Genomic DNA, 17,632 nt, shown 5'->3' on the forward strand with positions numbered 1-17,632 from the left:
ACTGTAAATGCTGCTACACATATGTTCAACCCATTTTCTTTGTTTTTAACATTTTAGCATAACGTGTTTAATATCTTTTTTAGCATTTAAAAAATAATGTAGCATATTTTTTTAAAAACTAGATGCTGTGCAATTATTGCTGTTAACTCAGTAAAGTTCTGCCAACTAACAATGGACTCTACATGAGGGAAGTTGACTTTTAACTGGGATAAAAAAATAAATATTTCTGTTTACACATTAATTCTTATAATCCTACTCTGACCTTTGTAGTTGGTGAGGACTGGATGTCTCTCTGCCCCTGGCGCCGATTAAAATATCAACCACTAATTCACAATTAGTTGTGCATATTGAATATTGCACAGGAGAAGTACTGGAATCTTTAACTGTTAATCTGTGCCATTTTCAAGATTTTGAATATTCAGATTTATTAATTAATTCTATATTCTGCTGTATTCGTCACTAAATATCATCCCCCTAACCTTAGACATGGTTCAGAGGAAATTGATGGATTTCTTTCCAAATATACAACATAAATTGCCCTATGTCTGTGAAGGTTCTCAGTCATCCAGGTCATCGTAGTCAAAGGAGCTTGCAAAGAAAAGCGTCTGGACTTCTTTAAGTTGCTTGAAGACGTTTCACCTCTCATCCGAGAAGCTTCTTCAGTTCTAAGGTCAAATGGTGGAGAGTCCCAGATATAAACCTAGTGGGAGAATCCCCCCACAGAGGGACAAAAGGACCCCCTGATGAAACTGGTTCACCCGAAAGACAAAACGCCAAAACACAAACTTAATAATGTGGTGTATGCTGTACAGTGCAGCGAGGAATGCTCAGACCTCTACATTGGAGAGACCAAACAGCCACTTCACAAGCGCATGGCACAACACAGAAGAGCCACCTCCATAGGACAAGACTCAGCAGTCCATCTGCATCTTAAGTATAAAGGACACTCTTTCGAGGATGCCAATGTTCACATTTTGGACAGAGAGGACAGATGGTTTGAAAGAGGAGTGAAAGAAGCCATCTATGTCCACTGTGAGCGACCATCTTTGAACAGAGGCGGGGGTTTACGACACCAACTGTCTGCCATCTATAATCCAGTTTTGAGATCCCTTCCCAGACGCCTTAACGCCCACTCATATCCTGGGCCATCTGACCTCAGGAATTCGCATGATAAGGTGGGGCCAGGTTTCACAATGAACACACCCGAAACTCTGGCTGATTGGGACCCACACCCAGTTTCACACCTTGGCTCAGGCGATTAGAGGATCATCAGGGGGTCCTTTTGTCCCTCTGTGGGGGGATACTCCCACTAGGTTTATATCTGGGACTCTCCACCATTTGACCTTAGAACTGAAGAAGCTTCTCGGATGAGCAAGCAACTTAAAGAAGTCCAGACGCTTTTCTTTGCAAGCTCCTATGTACACTGTAATGTGAATTTGAAATTCTGTAATGTGAAACACTTCTATTTGTTTCAAAGATTCAACTCTTTAGAAATAATTAACCAGATCAACAAAAATGGGAAACTGAAACTTCAGCAGAAAGGTGACACTGTGAAAACACTGTCAGCAGTGAAGTTTAAAATGAACCGTAATAGCACTGAAGAAATAAGGTAAGTGTCATGTACACTTATTTTGTCATTGAGAATATTCCATCCAATTAAGACTTCTTTGTTCTAATGGGGCTAACAGGCCAACATTAATGTTGCACACTGAGCTACCACATCATTACATGGTTGCCTCCTACTGGGTGGTGTTGTAAGAAGGGAGGAAGGGGAGGCACTGGAAACATCTAAACCTTTTCAAAACCTTGTTGCAGAAAGGTATATCATAGCATGACTGGTCATGCATGTTTTTGCTTCCATCTTGCACCTTGTCCTGCCAGCTCTTGATACCTCTCTCTTTGTCAGTACCTGAAAAAGATGGGATGAGGTTAGATGATAGAGCTTACTTTATAATTGATTGTCTTTAACACAAGTATTCTGTCATTCACCTGGAATGGTGTTATCCAGTATGAATCCAAAAAATCCACCGATGAACATATGTGTGGTAAAAAGCACTACAATCAATTGGTCCAGCTCTTTTATTCCTTTAGAGACAAGAACAAACAAAACAAGTCGTTAACCTTTATTAGCCAAAGATAAAAGAACTATAAATCTTGTACAAGATTATCGTTGCGCTTGCCTCTTCCATATGAAGGCAAGGATTCATTCTTTTTAAAACTAAATCAAGGCTTAATCATCCATCCACCCATTTCCTTAACTTCTTATGCAGTTTAGATCACAAGGGTGCTGGAGCCTATCTTAGCTGACATGCCAGTCCAGCATAGGGCCAACACAGAGAGACAGACAGCATTCACTCTTACTCAGTTTACTGTGTGAGGAAGCCAGAATGCCTGGTATGCACTTTTACCACGGTTGCTGAGTTTACCATACACATTTTTTTTTGTGTGGTGTTTGGTTGTATTCAAGCATCTTAGAAGCAAACGGGTGAATCCCTATATGTCTGACTGAGATGGATTTGTCTGAGATATTTTATATTTTATCAGTGGCCTGTAAACTGTTTGTGGTATTTTTTGACAGTTAAAAACTTTCTTTGTTTGAGGTTTTCAAAACATTCAACTTCACATAGACACAAATAAATGAATATATTAAAGTATCTTAACTTGCTCTTCACTGGGAGTTGCACTGTGCTCTTGTTTATATAAAATTTTTAACTGGAGAGTGGATCAACTTGGTGAGGTTATCTGGTTATGGCTTACCGAGAAATGTCTATTTCAAATTAATTAATTGTATTCACACATTAGGCTAAAAACTTGATAGTGCCAAGAGAAAGGATTTTTAAATCTTATCAAACCTTATTAAAACTTAAAAAAAATCACATTTAACAGGATATTTTGTATAAGTAACTTGTATGTTCCCTTGACCACTGAAATCAAAGACAAGCTAGATAATGCTTCCAAATAACTATTCAAATCACTTCCCGGATACAGTTAAAAATGGACTGACTTTTTGAAGCAATCTGGGTCAGTACAGAATGTGATGTCACTAGGTTGTTTGGTTGCTAATAGATTCCCATTAGTTTATGTTAGCTAGTTAGTGACAAAACCAATAACGCCATGGAAAGTGTTTAATTCAATTCAGTTCTATAGAAATAAAACTAAAGTGGCTTCATGGTGCTTCATATTGTAAGGTAAAGACCCTACAACAGGGGTTCTCAAACTTTTAGGGGCCAGGGACCCCATACAGGGGGTAAAATATTTCCAAGGACCCCCTTATAACTCTCATGCTTTGAGATGAGATGCCACTTTAGCTTGGCTGGCTTCATTGCTTCATTTTCTAGCACTTGAAGACACACAATGCATTTTGGTCTTCCATCAACATTCTCGATAAAGCCAAACTCGAGGGGACTGTTGTCACTGGCACATGTTTTTAAGTGCCACTATGCGCCAGGTGACACTATGTGTTTTCACAGACCCCCAATCTGCACCTTGCATACCCCTAGAGGTCTGGGGACCTCACTTTGATAGCCACTGCCCTACAATAATAGAGAGAAAACCCCAACAATGAAATGAGCAATCACTTTGAGCAATCACTTTGAGCAATCACTTTGAGCAATCACTTGGCAACAGTGGGAAGGAAAAACCCCTTTTAACAGGAAGAAAAGTCCAAGAAGGAAGTGGCTGCCTGCCACCACTGGTTGAGTTTAATGAAAGGAAGAGAGAATTAAAAAAAAGCACACTGTGAAAAGAGCCAGAGATTAAGTAAATCAAGGTGAACTCAAACTTAAAAGTGGTCTGATACTGTCCTTCCTGTGTTTTTTCTTTGTCTGGTGGGTAAACTGAGAGGGGCAATTAACTAGCAGAGCAGATGTCCACTAGATGTGATCAGTACCATTTTATGCCATAAAATACTTTCTTTACCCAAGCACATCCAAACATAACTAAGTTTCTTACCAAAGCACGATCAGGAATCCTACCATCCAGTGATATGTTCATCTAAGATAACTCTTTATTGTCATTGCACAGTCATACATAGTACAGTAGTACAATGAAATCCATCCATCCCTCCATTCATTTTCTTTCGCCTATCAGGAGCAGGGTCATGAGGGCAGAAACCCAAGCAGAGAAGCCCAGACTCACTGTCCTCAGCCTCCTCCTCTGCTTATCCAGGGGAATAACACCAAGACACTTTCAGGCCAGCCAAGAGATGTAATCTCTCCTGTTTGTCCTAAGTCTGCCCTGGGGCCTCCTCTCAGTGGGATATGCCCAGAACACCTCAACCAGGAGACACCTAGGAGGCATCCTTATCAGATGTGCAAACCACTTCAGCTCGCTCCTTTTGATGAGCATGTCCACGGAACAAAAAAAATCTCCCTGTGGACATGCTCATGCATTCTAGGATTATCAGTTATGCTTCAGTTTCTTGTGTGATATATAAGTAGTAAACTGGTTGGATATGCTTTTAAGAGAAGAAAAACTATTTTATTGCATAAAATAGCACTGATCGCATCTTGTAGACATATATCTGCCAGTTGATTGAACTGCTCAGTCTGTCCACTCAACCTAACAACAAAAATCACACACAGAGGGGACAGTGTCGGACAGTTTGTCTGTGTGGTGAATCAACCGTGAGCCTGACTCAAACAAGCTCTTTTGCACATAGTCTTCATTTATTAAACTGCTCGACAAACTCTAACACTACAGTCAGCAGGAGAATTTTCCCATTACAGTGCAGCTAGCCAACAATAAAGAACAACTTACTGCTTAGGAGACAGAGAGTAAAGTTGATTGTAAAACAAATTAGTTTTTTAACATAAAAGTTATTGCTACAGCCAGGGGCGATTTAAAAGTGACACCCCTGAGACTGCTTTTTACTTTTAGTTTCCCTGTTTTCTATTGAGTTATCAATTCTGTTACTAGCTAGCTAATGCAAGACTATTAGCAGCAACCAACCAACTTAGTGATCTCACATTCTGTACTGGCACAAGATGGTGCTACGCATGCTCTAAAAATTGTAACTCTAAATACTTATTTCTTAAATCAACATTCACAGATAGTGCTAAATCTTAGAGTATTTTAAGTTGGGCTCCATGGTTTATTACACATTAATACACAACCACAGCAAAGTGTGTAATAGACAGGCTGGTCCAAATCGAGAACTGGATACACATGCAGAATCTGCATTACCAACAGGGGGAGATAATATATTTAAAGTCAGGAAGTCAGTAGTGAGCACAGAAAGGTATGATTTACATTCTTGGGTCGTTAATCGACAGAAATGATAAAGCTAGTTGGCTAATATGTATTTACATATGAATAATGTCTGTTTAAAATGTGTTCCCATGATTATTTCAATGTTAGTTTGAAATAAAATATCTCACTCTGCTGGTTCTGCAGCTTACTGCAACTTTGCATGCGTCTCCATTTCATGCTTTGGAGAGGCAAAGTATAAAATGGCGAACTGGCGTGTCTGTTGCACATTTTGCCGTGATACTGTCATGTCCACTTTAAGGTGATTGCTTTCTTTATTAACATACAAAAAGTCTGCCTTTATAATAATTTTATAGTGGCCAGGAAGTCATGATGATAAAGCCATGATGTAAAATCTGCTTATGTATTAACCACAGTATATGTGACAGCATGTGTGACTGATTACTTCTTTTTGCTGCACTGCCCCATTACACTGGACCTTAGGGTTCCCCCACCTACCAAATCCTATTTTAACTCTTTTTTTTTATTAAGATTTGTACCATATCAACCCTTATTTATTTTCTTAGGATTGGGGTATAGAGGAAGGACATGACTTCCAGAAAACAGTTTGGAGAAACATGGTGCAGCGGTGCACAAGGAGATGACCTAGAAGGGGACAACGTCAATGTAAAACTAGCTACTATCTGATGCCAATAGTAAAAATACATATATTTTTGTAACTGATGAACTGATGTAAATTAATCTTTTACATGGAGACATTTTAAGTGAAGTGGATAATAAGAAACAGAACATGTAGTAGCATTCTAAAAGTGTCATGAATCGCTGTGCGGCAGGCAGGAGTTGGACCCAAAATGCAAGACTCACAGACTCAGGGGATGAACTCAAAAATCACAGCTTTATTTGCTGGTAGGACAAACATACAAACTAAACTAAACTAAACTAACCTAAACTAAACTGGGGAAACAACAAACTAAGAACTCACAGAGAGACACAGGGCGATCCACACAGCATGAGGGACGACACGACACTGACTCAGAGAAACACAGGGTTTAAATACAATGGGAAGTAACGAGGGGAATGAGACACAGAAGGAGAGCACAGCTGGGAGAAATCAGAACTGATGAGACAAGGGAGCAAAGTAGGATACACTCACATGAGACACAGACCTTCAAAGTAAAACAGGAATTAGCACAGATGCAAACTAGACTAGGGGAGACAGCAACTAAGAAACACAGAGGGCAGCTACTAAATAATCAGAGAACTAAACAGAATACAAGAACACCAAACTAAGACACTACACTAAAGAACAAGCTAGGACAACAACGAGAACTAAGAACATAATACAGAAAACTCAGAGGCACAAGAAACTCAAAACACTGGGTCACTGACCCAGGACCGTGACAAAAAGAGCAAATTTGCTGGTAGTTTAATAAAAGCCACATTGTTGACACAAAGTGGTAACATAGGTACAATTTGCCTGTAGCACCTCACAAGAGTGTCCTGTGACATTGACAAAAGAGCCACGGATGTTTAGATATATGGATTTGTAAAGGTTTCTGTTGACCAAGGGGCACCGTTTTTAATCACTAGAGACCACTAAGATACTCTAAAATCCTGAGTCAGAGTTGGCTTTTCATGTGGCATGTGTGACCATGAGCACATGGTGGAATACAGAGGGCCATTCAAAATGGAAATGCCTGCAAGTCCAAGGCCGTGCTTTCATAATCCTTCTCAGGCAATAAACTGCATAATGAAGTTGTACTGAATTGAATCAAGAACTGCAAACAGCGCTGACGTAGTTTGACTCTGAAAAAACTCTTGTTCAAATAACCCATCCCAAAACATATACACACAAAGGAACACACACACATTTCCTGCCCAAAACGACAGCAGTCAAAAGTTCAAGGCATCCACAGAGTTGATTTTAAATCCAACAGCTTGTACATCGAAAGACGTCGGGATGAGCAAGAGTTTGTTTACAAAGAGCATTGACAGGTTTCCTCTTGTCTGGAGCTATTAGCTAATGTTGAGGCTGGGGACAGACTCTGGAGCAAGAGTGCTTTATCTGAGCTGGGCAGATTACAGCCAGTTACATGGGGGCAAGCCAAGAGGATTGGGAGGTAAGCAGCCTAGACCAGAGAAAACCAGACAAGCCCTCATGCCCAGTATTGCACTCTGGATTAACACTTTCTTGGGAGACACTAGCATCACATGACACATAGGATCAAGGTCTCATGTCTGCGGAGAAGAACTGTTTAATCTTGAAGATTGCTCTTTTGATGGCGCTTCATAGGAGGTGGTCACAAAGCCTATGAATCAGCTAATCAAAATGTCATCAAAATAATGTACTTATCAGTTGTCAACCTGTGACGATCTATAACTCTCTTACTTCTAAGATCTCTGACTGATCATATTTATTTCACATTGTGTAATTTCATCTATTAGATTAATGTTTGGATTGATGACTGCATTAGTGTAAGCTGAGAGTGATCTATCAGTTGCATATGAATGCATATTTTATTATGTTTATGTAATGTAGAAAAACATTTAAAGTATTACAAAACAATTTTACCCTATTCACCTTTCGCATTTAGCTTTATTATTATTATTTTTCCCCTTTCTGCTTTTTCACTATTGTTTTTCCCTGTTTAGTCATTCCTCTTACCAATAGGCCAATAGGCAATAATGTCAATGAAGAATTTGTGCACACTACATAAACAGAAGTGCAAGTAAACCTAGAGTTATCTATGATTATACCCTTGGAATGTTTTATAGATTTGACCTAGGCACTGTGAAACCTTTATAAGATGTATGTGATGGGATTACCATATTACAAATACTTACGAAGTTGCAGTGCTTTTTTTCTTTAAATTGTTTGCAAAATTGTCAGAGACCTGATTGAAGTTGGCAATATCTGCAATCAGCAAATTCCAGTATAACATAGAAAAAACTATATTTTTACAAATGAAATCTAGAGTAATTGTTAAAAACTAACAAACAAGAAACCCCCCAAAAATATTTCAAGCATTAGGTTCTTTTCTGATGTTTTCTGCAATCTGCACATCCCTAGATGTAGAAGTTTTCCAAAGAAGCTAAAGTCACATAACCAAGCCAAGCCCTTAAAATTCTATTCTCAAAGCTGCCGACAACATCTACAGTTTTACACTTTAAATAAATGTGATTCCAACCCAGCCTCCTTCTTGTGCTAAGAAGAAAAGTCATGCATGGATGTACAAAGAATCAAGCTCAAGAGCCTTATCAGTGCCCCCTACTGGCTGTTATGCTGGTTTTATCCTATTCAACCCATATAAAACATGCCTTAAAAGACTGGACTCCAAACTGAATGTTTTTCTGTCCTAAGTACATAAAGGTAAAACCAAAGATTCCCAAAACACATTTAGTCTAAAAGACAATTTGCCACCTTTAGCCTAAAGACTAAATGTAAAATGTTTGCCATCTGGGCCTGTGGGATTTTGGAACACCTTGGCATTAGGAGCTTAGGCTGGCAAAACTACTGCATCTTTTCAAGGGTAATCTCTAAGTGTCTGTGGGAACACAGCCTGGAATTCACCGTAAGAGGACTATGTCACTGGATGTTTTATTTTTTGTCATTGTTTACTGATTTTGTTTTGATTAATAAAAAATAAAATGGTCAAACTTGTGTAATATCTCAAGCAGAAATCTTACAAAAGTGTCCCACAGCACAACTATTTGAACAATTATAAATGTTATTAAAGCACCATAGCTTAGTTTCTTCAATTATGCACCAGATGTTTAGAGCACTTTCTATTGTGATTCCTGTTAGATAAAATCATAAAGGAGGTGGTGAAATAAATGATAGATCACACCCAGTGTGGGTACAGACAAAGAGTTTGTCATGGTACAGTGGCTACTGTGTACTGAACTGAGAAGAAAATGACGTGAAACTGCTGCTTTCCAACATTTTTAATGCTCATTGATGCATAGTAACAAACTAGCGCTGTGCCATAACAAACAGACATGGGTTGTGTGGGCTTAAATAGACAAAAGAGCAGGTGCATGTGCCATCTTGTGTATTTTATCGTCCTATTTTGTTGATATTATGCTGTGAAATAAATTATTATAAACCAGGCTGAATAAGCTAAAATAGTACAGTGTGTTAGCAAGCTACATTCTTTGCTGTCTCTATAGGTATCAGATATCTTTTGTGCTTGAATTTTTCTCTGCACTCGTCATGTGATACCTGGGCATCGGGGTGCCAGAGCTGGGCCATGTACTATGAAACAAGTTCAGCATACACATGATATTCAATACCTGGCTTCACTTACCCTGCCAATTGTGTTAAGCAGTCACATGAAGGTGGTTATTAGCTCAGTAAGCCCAAGGTTTCCTAATCTAGCTATGCACACATTCACATGAAAGACGTGGCATATGACCAACCAGATGACCATTAGAAACATGGTCAGATTTTTGTTTTATCAACAAAGTGTCTGATTTCACAAACGAAAGGAAAACTATTTAAAATATAAAGACATTAATAACATGATACAGCAGTGACACAGTTGCTGCAGACAATGATATCAGTTACTCTTAAAACAACTTTTGCTATCTATGCATCTGAAACTAATTTCTGGAAAATTGATTGGTCAGTGAGCAGCGATTTTATACGCTACTGAGCTATAACCTGCTTCCGAGCAGGTTAGTTCTGCAGCATATTTATAGCTTGATAGGCCCTAACCATACTTTGTACTATTTTGGAGGACTGTACTATGTACAGGATTGATTTTTTTTTTTCATGTCCTAAGAATAACATCCATCCATCCATCCATTTGCTTCCGCTTATCCTTTTCAGGGTCGCGGGGGGCGCTGGAGCCTATCCCAGCTGTCATAGGGCGAGAGGCAGGGTACACTCTGGACAGGTCGCCAGTCTGTCGCAGGGCTAACACATAGGGACAGACAACCATTCACACTCACATTCACTCGCACATTCACACCTAGTGGCAATTTGGATTATTCAATTAACCTATCCCCACAAGCTGCATGTCTTTGGACGGTGGGAGGAAGCCGGAGTACCCGGAGAGAACCCACGCAAACACGGGGAGAACATGCAAACTCCACACAGAAAGACCCCGGCCTGATGGTGGAATTGAACTCAGGACCTTCTTGCTGTGCGGCAACAGTGCTAACCACCGTGCCACCGTGCTGCCCTAAGAATAACATATATACATATATAAATGACAACAGTTTCTCAGTTAATGACTCAGTCAGTGAGGTCGACTGTAGCAAGGTGTACAGAGTATAGACACAGAATCCAAATGTAGGACATAGAAGGCTGACTTGAACAACAAATGATGAGTCTTTAATATTGGCTATAAACAAAAGTCCAAAGCACATTTCTAGCATTAACTGAACTTCCAAAACACTACCTCGATCACTTAAATTACACAATTGAAAGTATATGTGTATTGTTTGTGTATTTATACACAGGCACTCATATATATTCAAATAATAAAAAAAAAAAGTTCATTTACCTGTTACTACCACACACCTGTAAGAACCATCGCCTTAGATCGAAAAGCGTGGAAGATAATCGCTGGTCAAGCAAGAGAACCTGCGGCACCTACAGCAGCGTACTGGTACCGCCGCTGGTTGCCCGCTAAAGGACAAGACTACCACACACCAAATCTGGTCATTGGTACTTGCTGGCTTGTGTAGCCACTAGGTAACAAAAGCTCAACACTCCCCCTAGCATCCTGGAGCATTTCTGTTGTGTTTTGTACGTGTTTTGGAGTTTGTACGTGCTTTGTCTCTAGGGGCCACCGTAAATAGACTTTTATTTATTCACTCCACATAAAATGTAATAAATAAATCATACAATACAAAAACCAACTATTAACATTTCAACTTTTAACTATTTAAATTTTCAGCTTTTTCCTTTTAAACAAATTTAAAGTGAAACAACACAAAACACTGCAAACCACAACACAATAAAATATAAATATGAAAAAGTATGAAAACAAAAGGAAGATGCACATTCTCTTTCATATGGGCCTGCATGAATAAACTTTGAATCCTTTATCTTCCGCAACTGAAAATAGTTGTGGATGATCACTACACCTTTCTAATGTGACGTTGTTGTGCCTGGCGAGTGTAACTACCGCCCCTCCCCCCTCTTCCCAGCGCAAAGCACAAGGCTCGCGTGTGGAGTGAAGCGGGAAAAAAAGTGCAAGAGAGAGGGTGAGAGAAAGAAGAAAACCCCGGCTTGCGTCGTTCACTTCAAAGAGTCTGCTCTAAGAGCCGTTTCGTTCTCGACCGACACATCACTAATTAAGACAAGCAATAAGCAAGAAAACACAGAGCTGCACAGGAGCAACACAACTAATGCTTTAACAATATATACAAAAAGAGTTGATTACATGCAGACTGCAAAGGAACAAGACATAGGTAAAACTAAACACACAGAACTAACACAGGACACAAGAGGGGAAAAAAGAAAATAACATAAAATACTAAACAGAGAGAAAAGATGAGTCAAATTAACATGAAAACACAGACAAAGGAGCAGTGTTACTCCAGTGATGTAAAGCAGAGGAGTGAGACAGAAGAAGAAACGATTCAGGAAACAACCACAACAATAAATCACAGAATGAGGCATGAAAACTAGACAGGAACCAGAAAAATAACATAAAAGCTCAGGATACTGAGAAAACAAAGAAATTATGAGCCAAAACAGAAACTTATTATAAGAACATCATGTTATATTGGAATTAGATATCAAAGATTCAACAATATCACAAGGAGTCAAACTCAATATTAAAATAATAAATCAGCTCAGTAATCCAGAAATTAAAGTAGTTTAAACTTCACACACAAAAACAATAAAACACAAACAGGCACACAAGCTCAAGGATGAGCTCAAAAAATGAAACCTCACTATTGGCTGGTTTAGAATACTATTTAGTTAGATTCAACAAACAAATTTTTTTTTTTTTAGTTTACTGGAGTAATTTATGTTCTTTCAACAGAAAAAAAGGTTTGTGGATTTACTTTAAAAAGTTATGTCAAATAGCTCCACTCAACCTTTCGGTGGAAGTAACTCCTGATTTTTATTTAAAAAGTTGAACCAAGTCCTGACGTTAGCCTGCCAAAACGGAGTGTCGTACTGAAAGAACACATGTGAATCAGGTAAAACCAGCGGTTCCCAAACTTTTTTTGCTGGGCCCCCCTTTGTTTTACAAGAAAAATGTTCGTGCCCCCCCGGGCGTGCGTGCACGCACAAACACATCCTCCAACCACACACACCCATATTTTGCTCCATTGCGGTTTATTTCACACCTCAAACATTTAGTAAACAATTAAGCAAATACAAGTAATTTGCAATAAATTACAGGTAGAAAGAAAGTAAACTACTAACTCTTTTACGCTAACGTCCGCACCTACACGGGTATTTTTGAAAACGTAGCTGTTTTGTCCACACGTAAACGATGTTTCGAATCACCGAAAACTGAGATTTTTTAAAACTCCTTTTTTGCGTTTACGTGTGGACGAGGAATACAAAGTTTGTCACGCAACGTCAAAGGTATGTGCTTTATTTCACATTACACTGTGCGCCACGTTATTGTTTACGTGAGATGAATTGCAGATAGAGACAAAATACTGTTACTGTTAAATTGACTATGCGCACGCTTACACACACGCAGTTACTGTCCCTCTATTTAGAAAGGCAGAGACGTCACGGTGTGATTATTTTACGTGTAGTTGTTTTTTTCCCTGTGTTATAATATTCAACATTGCTATCAATACATTTTTCAATAAATGCCTCTCTGTGCAAAATGGGTTTAAAAACATAAACAACTGTGCCATACTGTTTGTCTGTGATTTGAACTGAGGGAACAAATCGTGGCAGGATCTGTCTGATATTATTTGTATCCCACTGTAACTTTACTGTATAAATAGCTAACATCTCCAAAATGTCAGGAGAAGTTTAGTCATTACAACAAGTGTTTGTGAACTAAAAATCAAGAATGTGGGATATTGTTTGTCCGTGATTTGAAGAGCGTCCGTGATTTGAAGAGCCCAGCGCTGCTCCCAACGAAGGGAAAAGCAGTTTTGCAGTGGAGACCTACCTTGCCACTTGTGCAGGTGAAACCAAAGGGCAGATATGCTTCACCATATTTTCTAGTCTTTGGCTTAGAATGAAGTTGGTTTGGAAACATATTCAGCGATGCTTCATCTCCTGCTTTGTGTTTGTGTGGGCACCTGTGCTAGCAGTGTCCAAGCATGGTTTTTTTTTTTCTCCTTTTCATACCGTGCCCCCATACGTGGGCGGGCCCCACACTTTGGGAAGCTCTGGAGTAAAACTAAAGTAAACTAAAAAATAAATAAATAAATAATAATTTTAATTTGTTCAGTAAATTCAAGCAAAGAAGACTTTGAGTGTGTTTTCACAGGTTGGATGGTACCACTTGACATTAAAAAAACCCACACACACACTTTTTGACAGACTATGTTTCACAGTCAATATGTAGATTATTTTAACTGTATTTCTATACTTTCATGCAAATACTGATTTTAAAGCCCTAAAAGTGTGTGTGTGTGTGTGTGTGTGTGTGTGTGTGTGTGTGTGTGTTAAAATCACCAGTGTCAATGATGCCAGGATTGGATTGAAACCAGGTGGGTAGAACCAGACCGCTGAAGGTTGAAAAGCCCAGGATGACGAGGTTACGTGAAGAGTTAAGATCCACATACTGGAGAGAGAAAAGAAGACAGGATGGTGTGTGAAATAGGGTGAGAAAGAAAGAAAGAGAGACAGAAATAATGTGATACAAATTTGCTAAAACTGGTTTATTGACTCTCAGATGCAAGCCATTATTTTGTTGATCTGTTTCAGCTAGCTGACATTTCTGCTGTGGGAGTTCACTAAAATGAGATTAGGAATAATCAGGAAAAAAAGAGACCCAAATTCTATTTTGGTATGGGATTCACATTTATTTGGTCATGACAGGTTAACACGGGTCACAGTGAGGTCAGTGTAGATATATATATATATATATATCTGTGTGTGTGCGGATGTATGTATAAGACTATATTACCTGCCTATAATAATGAAACATGATACACAATAGTGTTACAACAGTACAAAACGAAATAGCTACAAAATATAGCTTGGGAAAACACCGTCATTTTTCATCTTTACAAAAACTGATAGAGCAAGTTCTTTAGCCAAAAAATACCATAGAGGGGTGGAACTAATAATACAGTTGTGCAACAATTCAGTTAAGGTATTTGCATTTACTGTATTTTCTAGCGAGTACTTCCTTAAACGCCGTCTCACTTATGTTTTTCAACTATTAATTAGTCTCAAAGTCGGAGACTTTTATAACAGCTAAAAATTCACAGTGTTTAGTTTTCAGTTCTCATTTAGGCATTAAGAAATATGTTTGTGGTTGAAAAACAAACACTCAAAAACCTTTTTTGGAATATCATTAAATTACTATCTTCTTGTCTGTATGTTTGTCCAATATGTTTGCTGTAATCAAACTGAAATAGCTTGATACGGGAAAGGTGATTACTATTGACCCTTACTCACTCAACCTAACCTTGAAATCACATATTACTGTACTTACATTGAATTTCATGTATTACGGATTACACTTACAGTGCGCTAACAACTGCCAAGCTCAATATCTAACATCAAAGCAGTTTTACAATATTGAGACATTTTTGTGCAGCAGATTTCTTAAAGGTTGCTTAAAGTGCCAAATGGTAGACAAGTTAATGACAATAAAAAGCAAATAAAGTTTTTATTACACACATGATCCTTATTTTCTGTTTTTGCCTGTATTCTAGATAGATTTAACAACACCGCTCACTGTGGAACCAGTGAGTCCAAGAAAGCCTTAATAGAGATGGTGTTTTGTTTAGCAGTGTTGTTTTATTTGAAGGGGTTAAGGATTAGGGCATCTTATTAAGCTATGCTCTAGTTACTCTGAATAAAAAAAAAGGTGCACCAAATAAAAGACAAATGCAATTTGATATGCTGTGAAATTAATTGTGTTTACCTGGAGGTTGGATATCCCAACTGCTGCAATCATTCCAAACATAATAAGGAACATGCCCCCAATGACTGGATCTGGGATAGTGATAAAAATTGCTCCAAACTTTCCAAAGATTCCGAGGATGATCATCAGAATTCCAGTAGTCTGGAGGACCAGCCTGCTACCAACCTAACATAAAAACAGCACAGGGACTCACTGTAAGGTGTACACAAGAAAACTTAAACCATCATTATTTTTGCAAGGATGTTGGAAGAATCTCTGGGTCTCACTGGACATGTGACATGACAACACAGGAAGAGTGGTTAAGCGTTTCGATGCCATAATATTAAATAATAACTATATCTGAAATTGTCCTGTGATAAGACAGGGTGTACATGTTTTTAACAGGTGTGTACATACTAATCGCAATTTTTTTTTTAATTGAAAATACAGTAACCTGCACTTTCAAACAAGACATGAATACAAGTGGATTTAGATTACCATTAACCAATGCACAAACAAACATATATACATAATACATATAAATCCATCTTGAATGTTGTCAGTAGTCAAAAGTAAACTTGGTTTTGGTCCCTTTCAGTAATTGGTGAAAATCTCCCAAAGGTGTTCTTTTTAAATGGTGTGTGGTAGGACTTGACTTAAGCGGTCAAAGAAGTGCAGGAGACTGATGCTGCCCAGTGTAGCAAGTGATTTATTCACCATTTTGTGACCCAAATAATATTTACAAAAAAACAAATAAGAAACTCAACTCTATAACTAACTCAGTTCAAATAAACATAACTGAACTTAAATCAACAGAAATTAAGGTCAAACTGCACACAGCTACACTGACCTGAACCTTTCTTCTCAAACACCCGAGTTCTGCTTAAATAGTCCACTTAACCAAACGATTTCTCCTCTGGACTATTCCATTCGGTAGGTAAGATGAACATAATTATATTCAAACCTCTACTACTACTCTTTACTGGCAACATGAACTCTGTGGTGTAATCAATACATATTACAACAATAAATCTATTTCTTCATAAACCCTCTAAAATCAACTTTATTAAATTATAAGAGTTCTTCCCCTCCCGCACTTGGTCTCTTCCTGTGACCTCAGATGAACCCAGAAGCTATAAAGCAGGAAGTAAAACTACATTTCCTCCTTTTGTTTCTGGAAGACAGGTAGGTAAGGTAAGTTCTAAACAATACAAATTAACAGTTGAAATAAAGAACATGTTAACTTAACAAACTTGTAGGAATTGATTTAAACCAAGATGTTATATTATATAATCTGTAAAAGTGCAAAACATAAACAAACCCGGGATAGTAGATGTTTGCCTATTGCAGATTACATGTGAAATATGGTTAAATCAAAACAAGAATGTTAACTAAGAATATGGACAAGTGGTACTCTCACCCACTTTGTCACATGGTACCTATAGAGTATATTGATGTCATTGTCAAGTTGTTCAAGGAACAGTTTAAAAATATTTTTGTGCGTTGGGACATAGTATATTACCCTGCTGGAAACATCCCATTTAATATGGGGACCCCATGAAGTCTTTGGTTGGTGTAACCCACTAAAAGTGGTGTAAACCACTTTTATTCCCTGGCTTTTTGTCATCTCTTTTGATTGTTTTAAATGTACACCGCTTTGCTCAACAGCTGTTGTTTTAAATGTGCTATATAAGTACATTTGACTTTGACTAACCCATGTGATTTGAAGTGATGTGTATTCAGAAATACTATTCTGACTAAGACCCTCAGGGTGTACACCGCACCCCTAGCGTCGTTGCCCACCTCTCAATTTTAAAAACACGTAGACACTGAGGGCTATCAGGAGGGGCTATGCGCTTACCTGCTGCTCTCTGGCAGGTAGCTCCATGCCCTCCTGGGTTTTAAATGCACCTTAGAACACACATGCATCAACACTACATAGGAGCGGGCGGAGGGAGGTTTGGAGTCTTCTCACACCCCTGTTCTCTCCGACCTGCTGGAGCGGGGGGCCAGGAGGAGGAGTTGGCCGTCCGACTGGGGTCTGGAGTGTGGGGCCTCCCTGCTGCTGCGGAGTCGGGGCGGTCTGCCTCTCCCCACCGCAGGGAAAAGGGTAACACCACCTGGGTCTGGGTGCAGTTTCCCCCTCCAGGGGCAAGGGTACCTAGACCCGGTTCTTAGAGTACGCTTGGGGAGTGTGATTGTGTGTACAATGTCTCTCTGTCTGTCTCCACATTGGTTGAGTGTTGAGTAATTGCATATGAGAAGATTAGTGAGTTACATTTGCCCTCTTAACTTCAGGCAGCCTGGCCATTCTCCTCTGACACCTGACATCAACAAGACCAAGATAAGTACTGTTCAGTAGTAATCCCAGTAGATCATCCATTTCTCAAATACTGAAACCAACA

At 38.8% G+C, this 17,632-nt stretch overlaps 1 protein-coding gene across 2 annotated transcripts in view; it reads right to left on the reverse strand.

The window, feature by feature from the left end:
* Positions 1–1,589: 1,589 nt before the first annotated feature.
* Positions 1,590–17,632, reverse strand: part of LOC146628338 (solute carrier family 23 member 2) — an 84,390-nt gene continuing 68,347 nt past the window's right edge. For both annotated transcript variants that reach the window (XM_085359471.1, XM_085359470.1), the window contains 4 exons: positions 15,249–15,413; positions 13,826–13,934; positions 1,990–2,085; positions 1,590–1,909 (listed from right to left, as the gene is read on the reverse strand). In XM_085359471.1, coding sequence (XP_085215597.1) covers positions 1,740–1,909; positions 1,990–2,085; positions 13,826–13,934; positions 15,249–15,413 — 540 coding nt within the window. In that variant the 3' untranslated portion in view covers positions 1,590–1,739. The remainder of the gene's footprint in view (positions 1,910–1,989; positions 2,086–13,825; positions 13,935–15,248; positions 15,414–17,632) is intronic.

This window comes from Diplotaxodon limnothrissa, linkage group LG7 (assembly GCF_057381915.1).
Source record: "Diplotaxodon limnothrissa isolate DT_005_m linkage group LG7, D_limnothrissa_male_GT1.1, whole genome shotgun sequence".
Lineage (NCBI taxonomy): Eukaryota > Metazoa > Chordata > Actinopteri > Cichliformes > Cichlidae > Diplotaxodon > Diplotaxodon limnothrissa.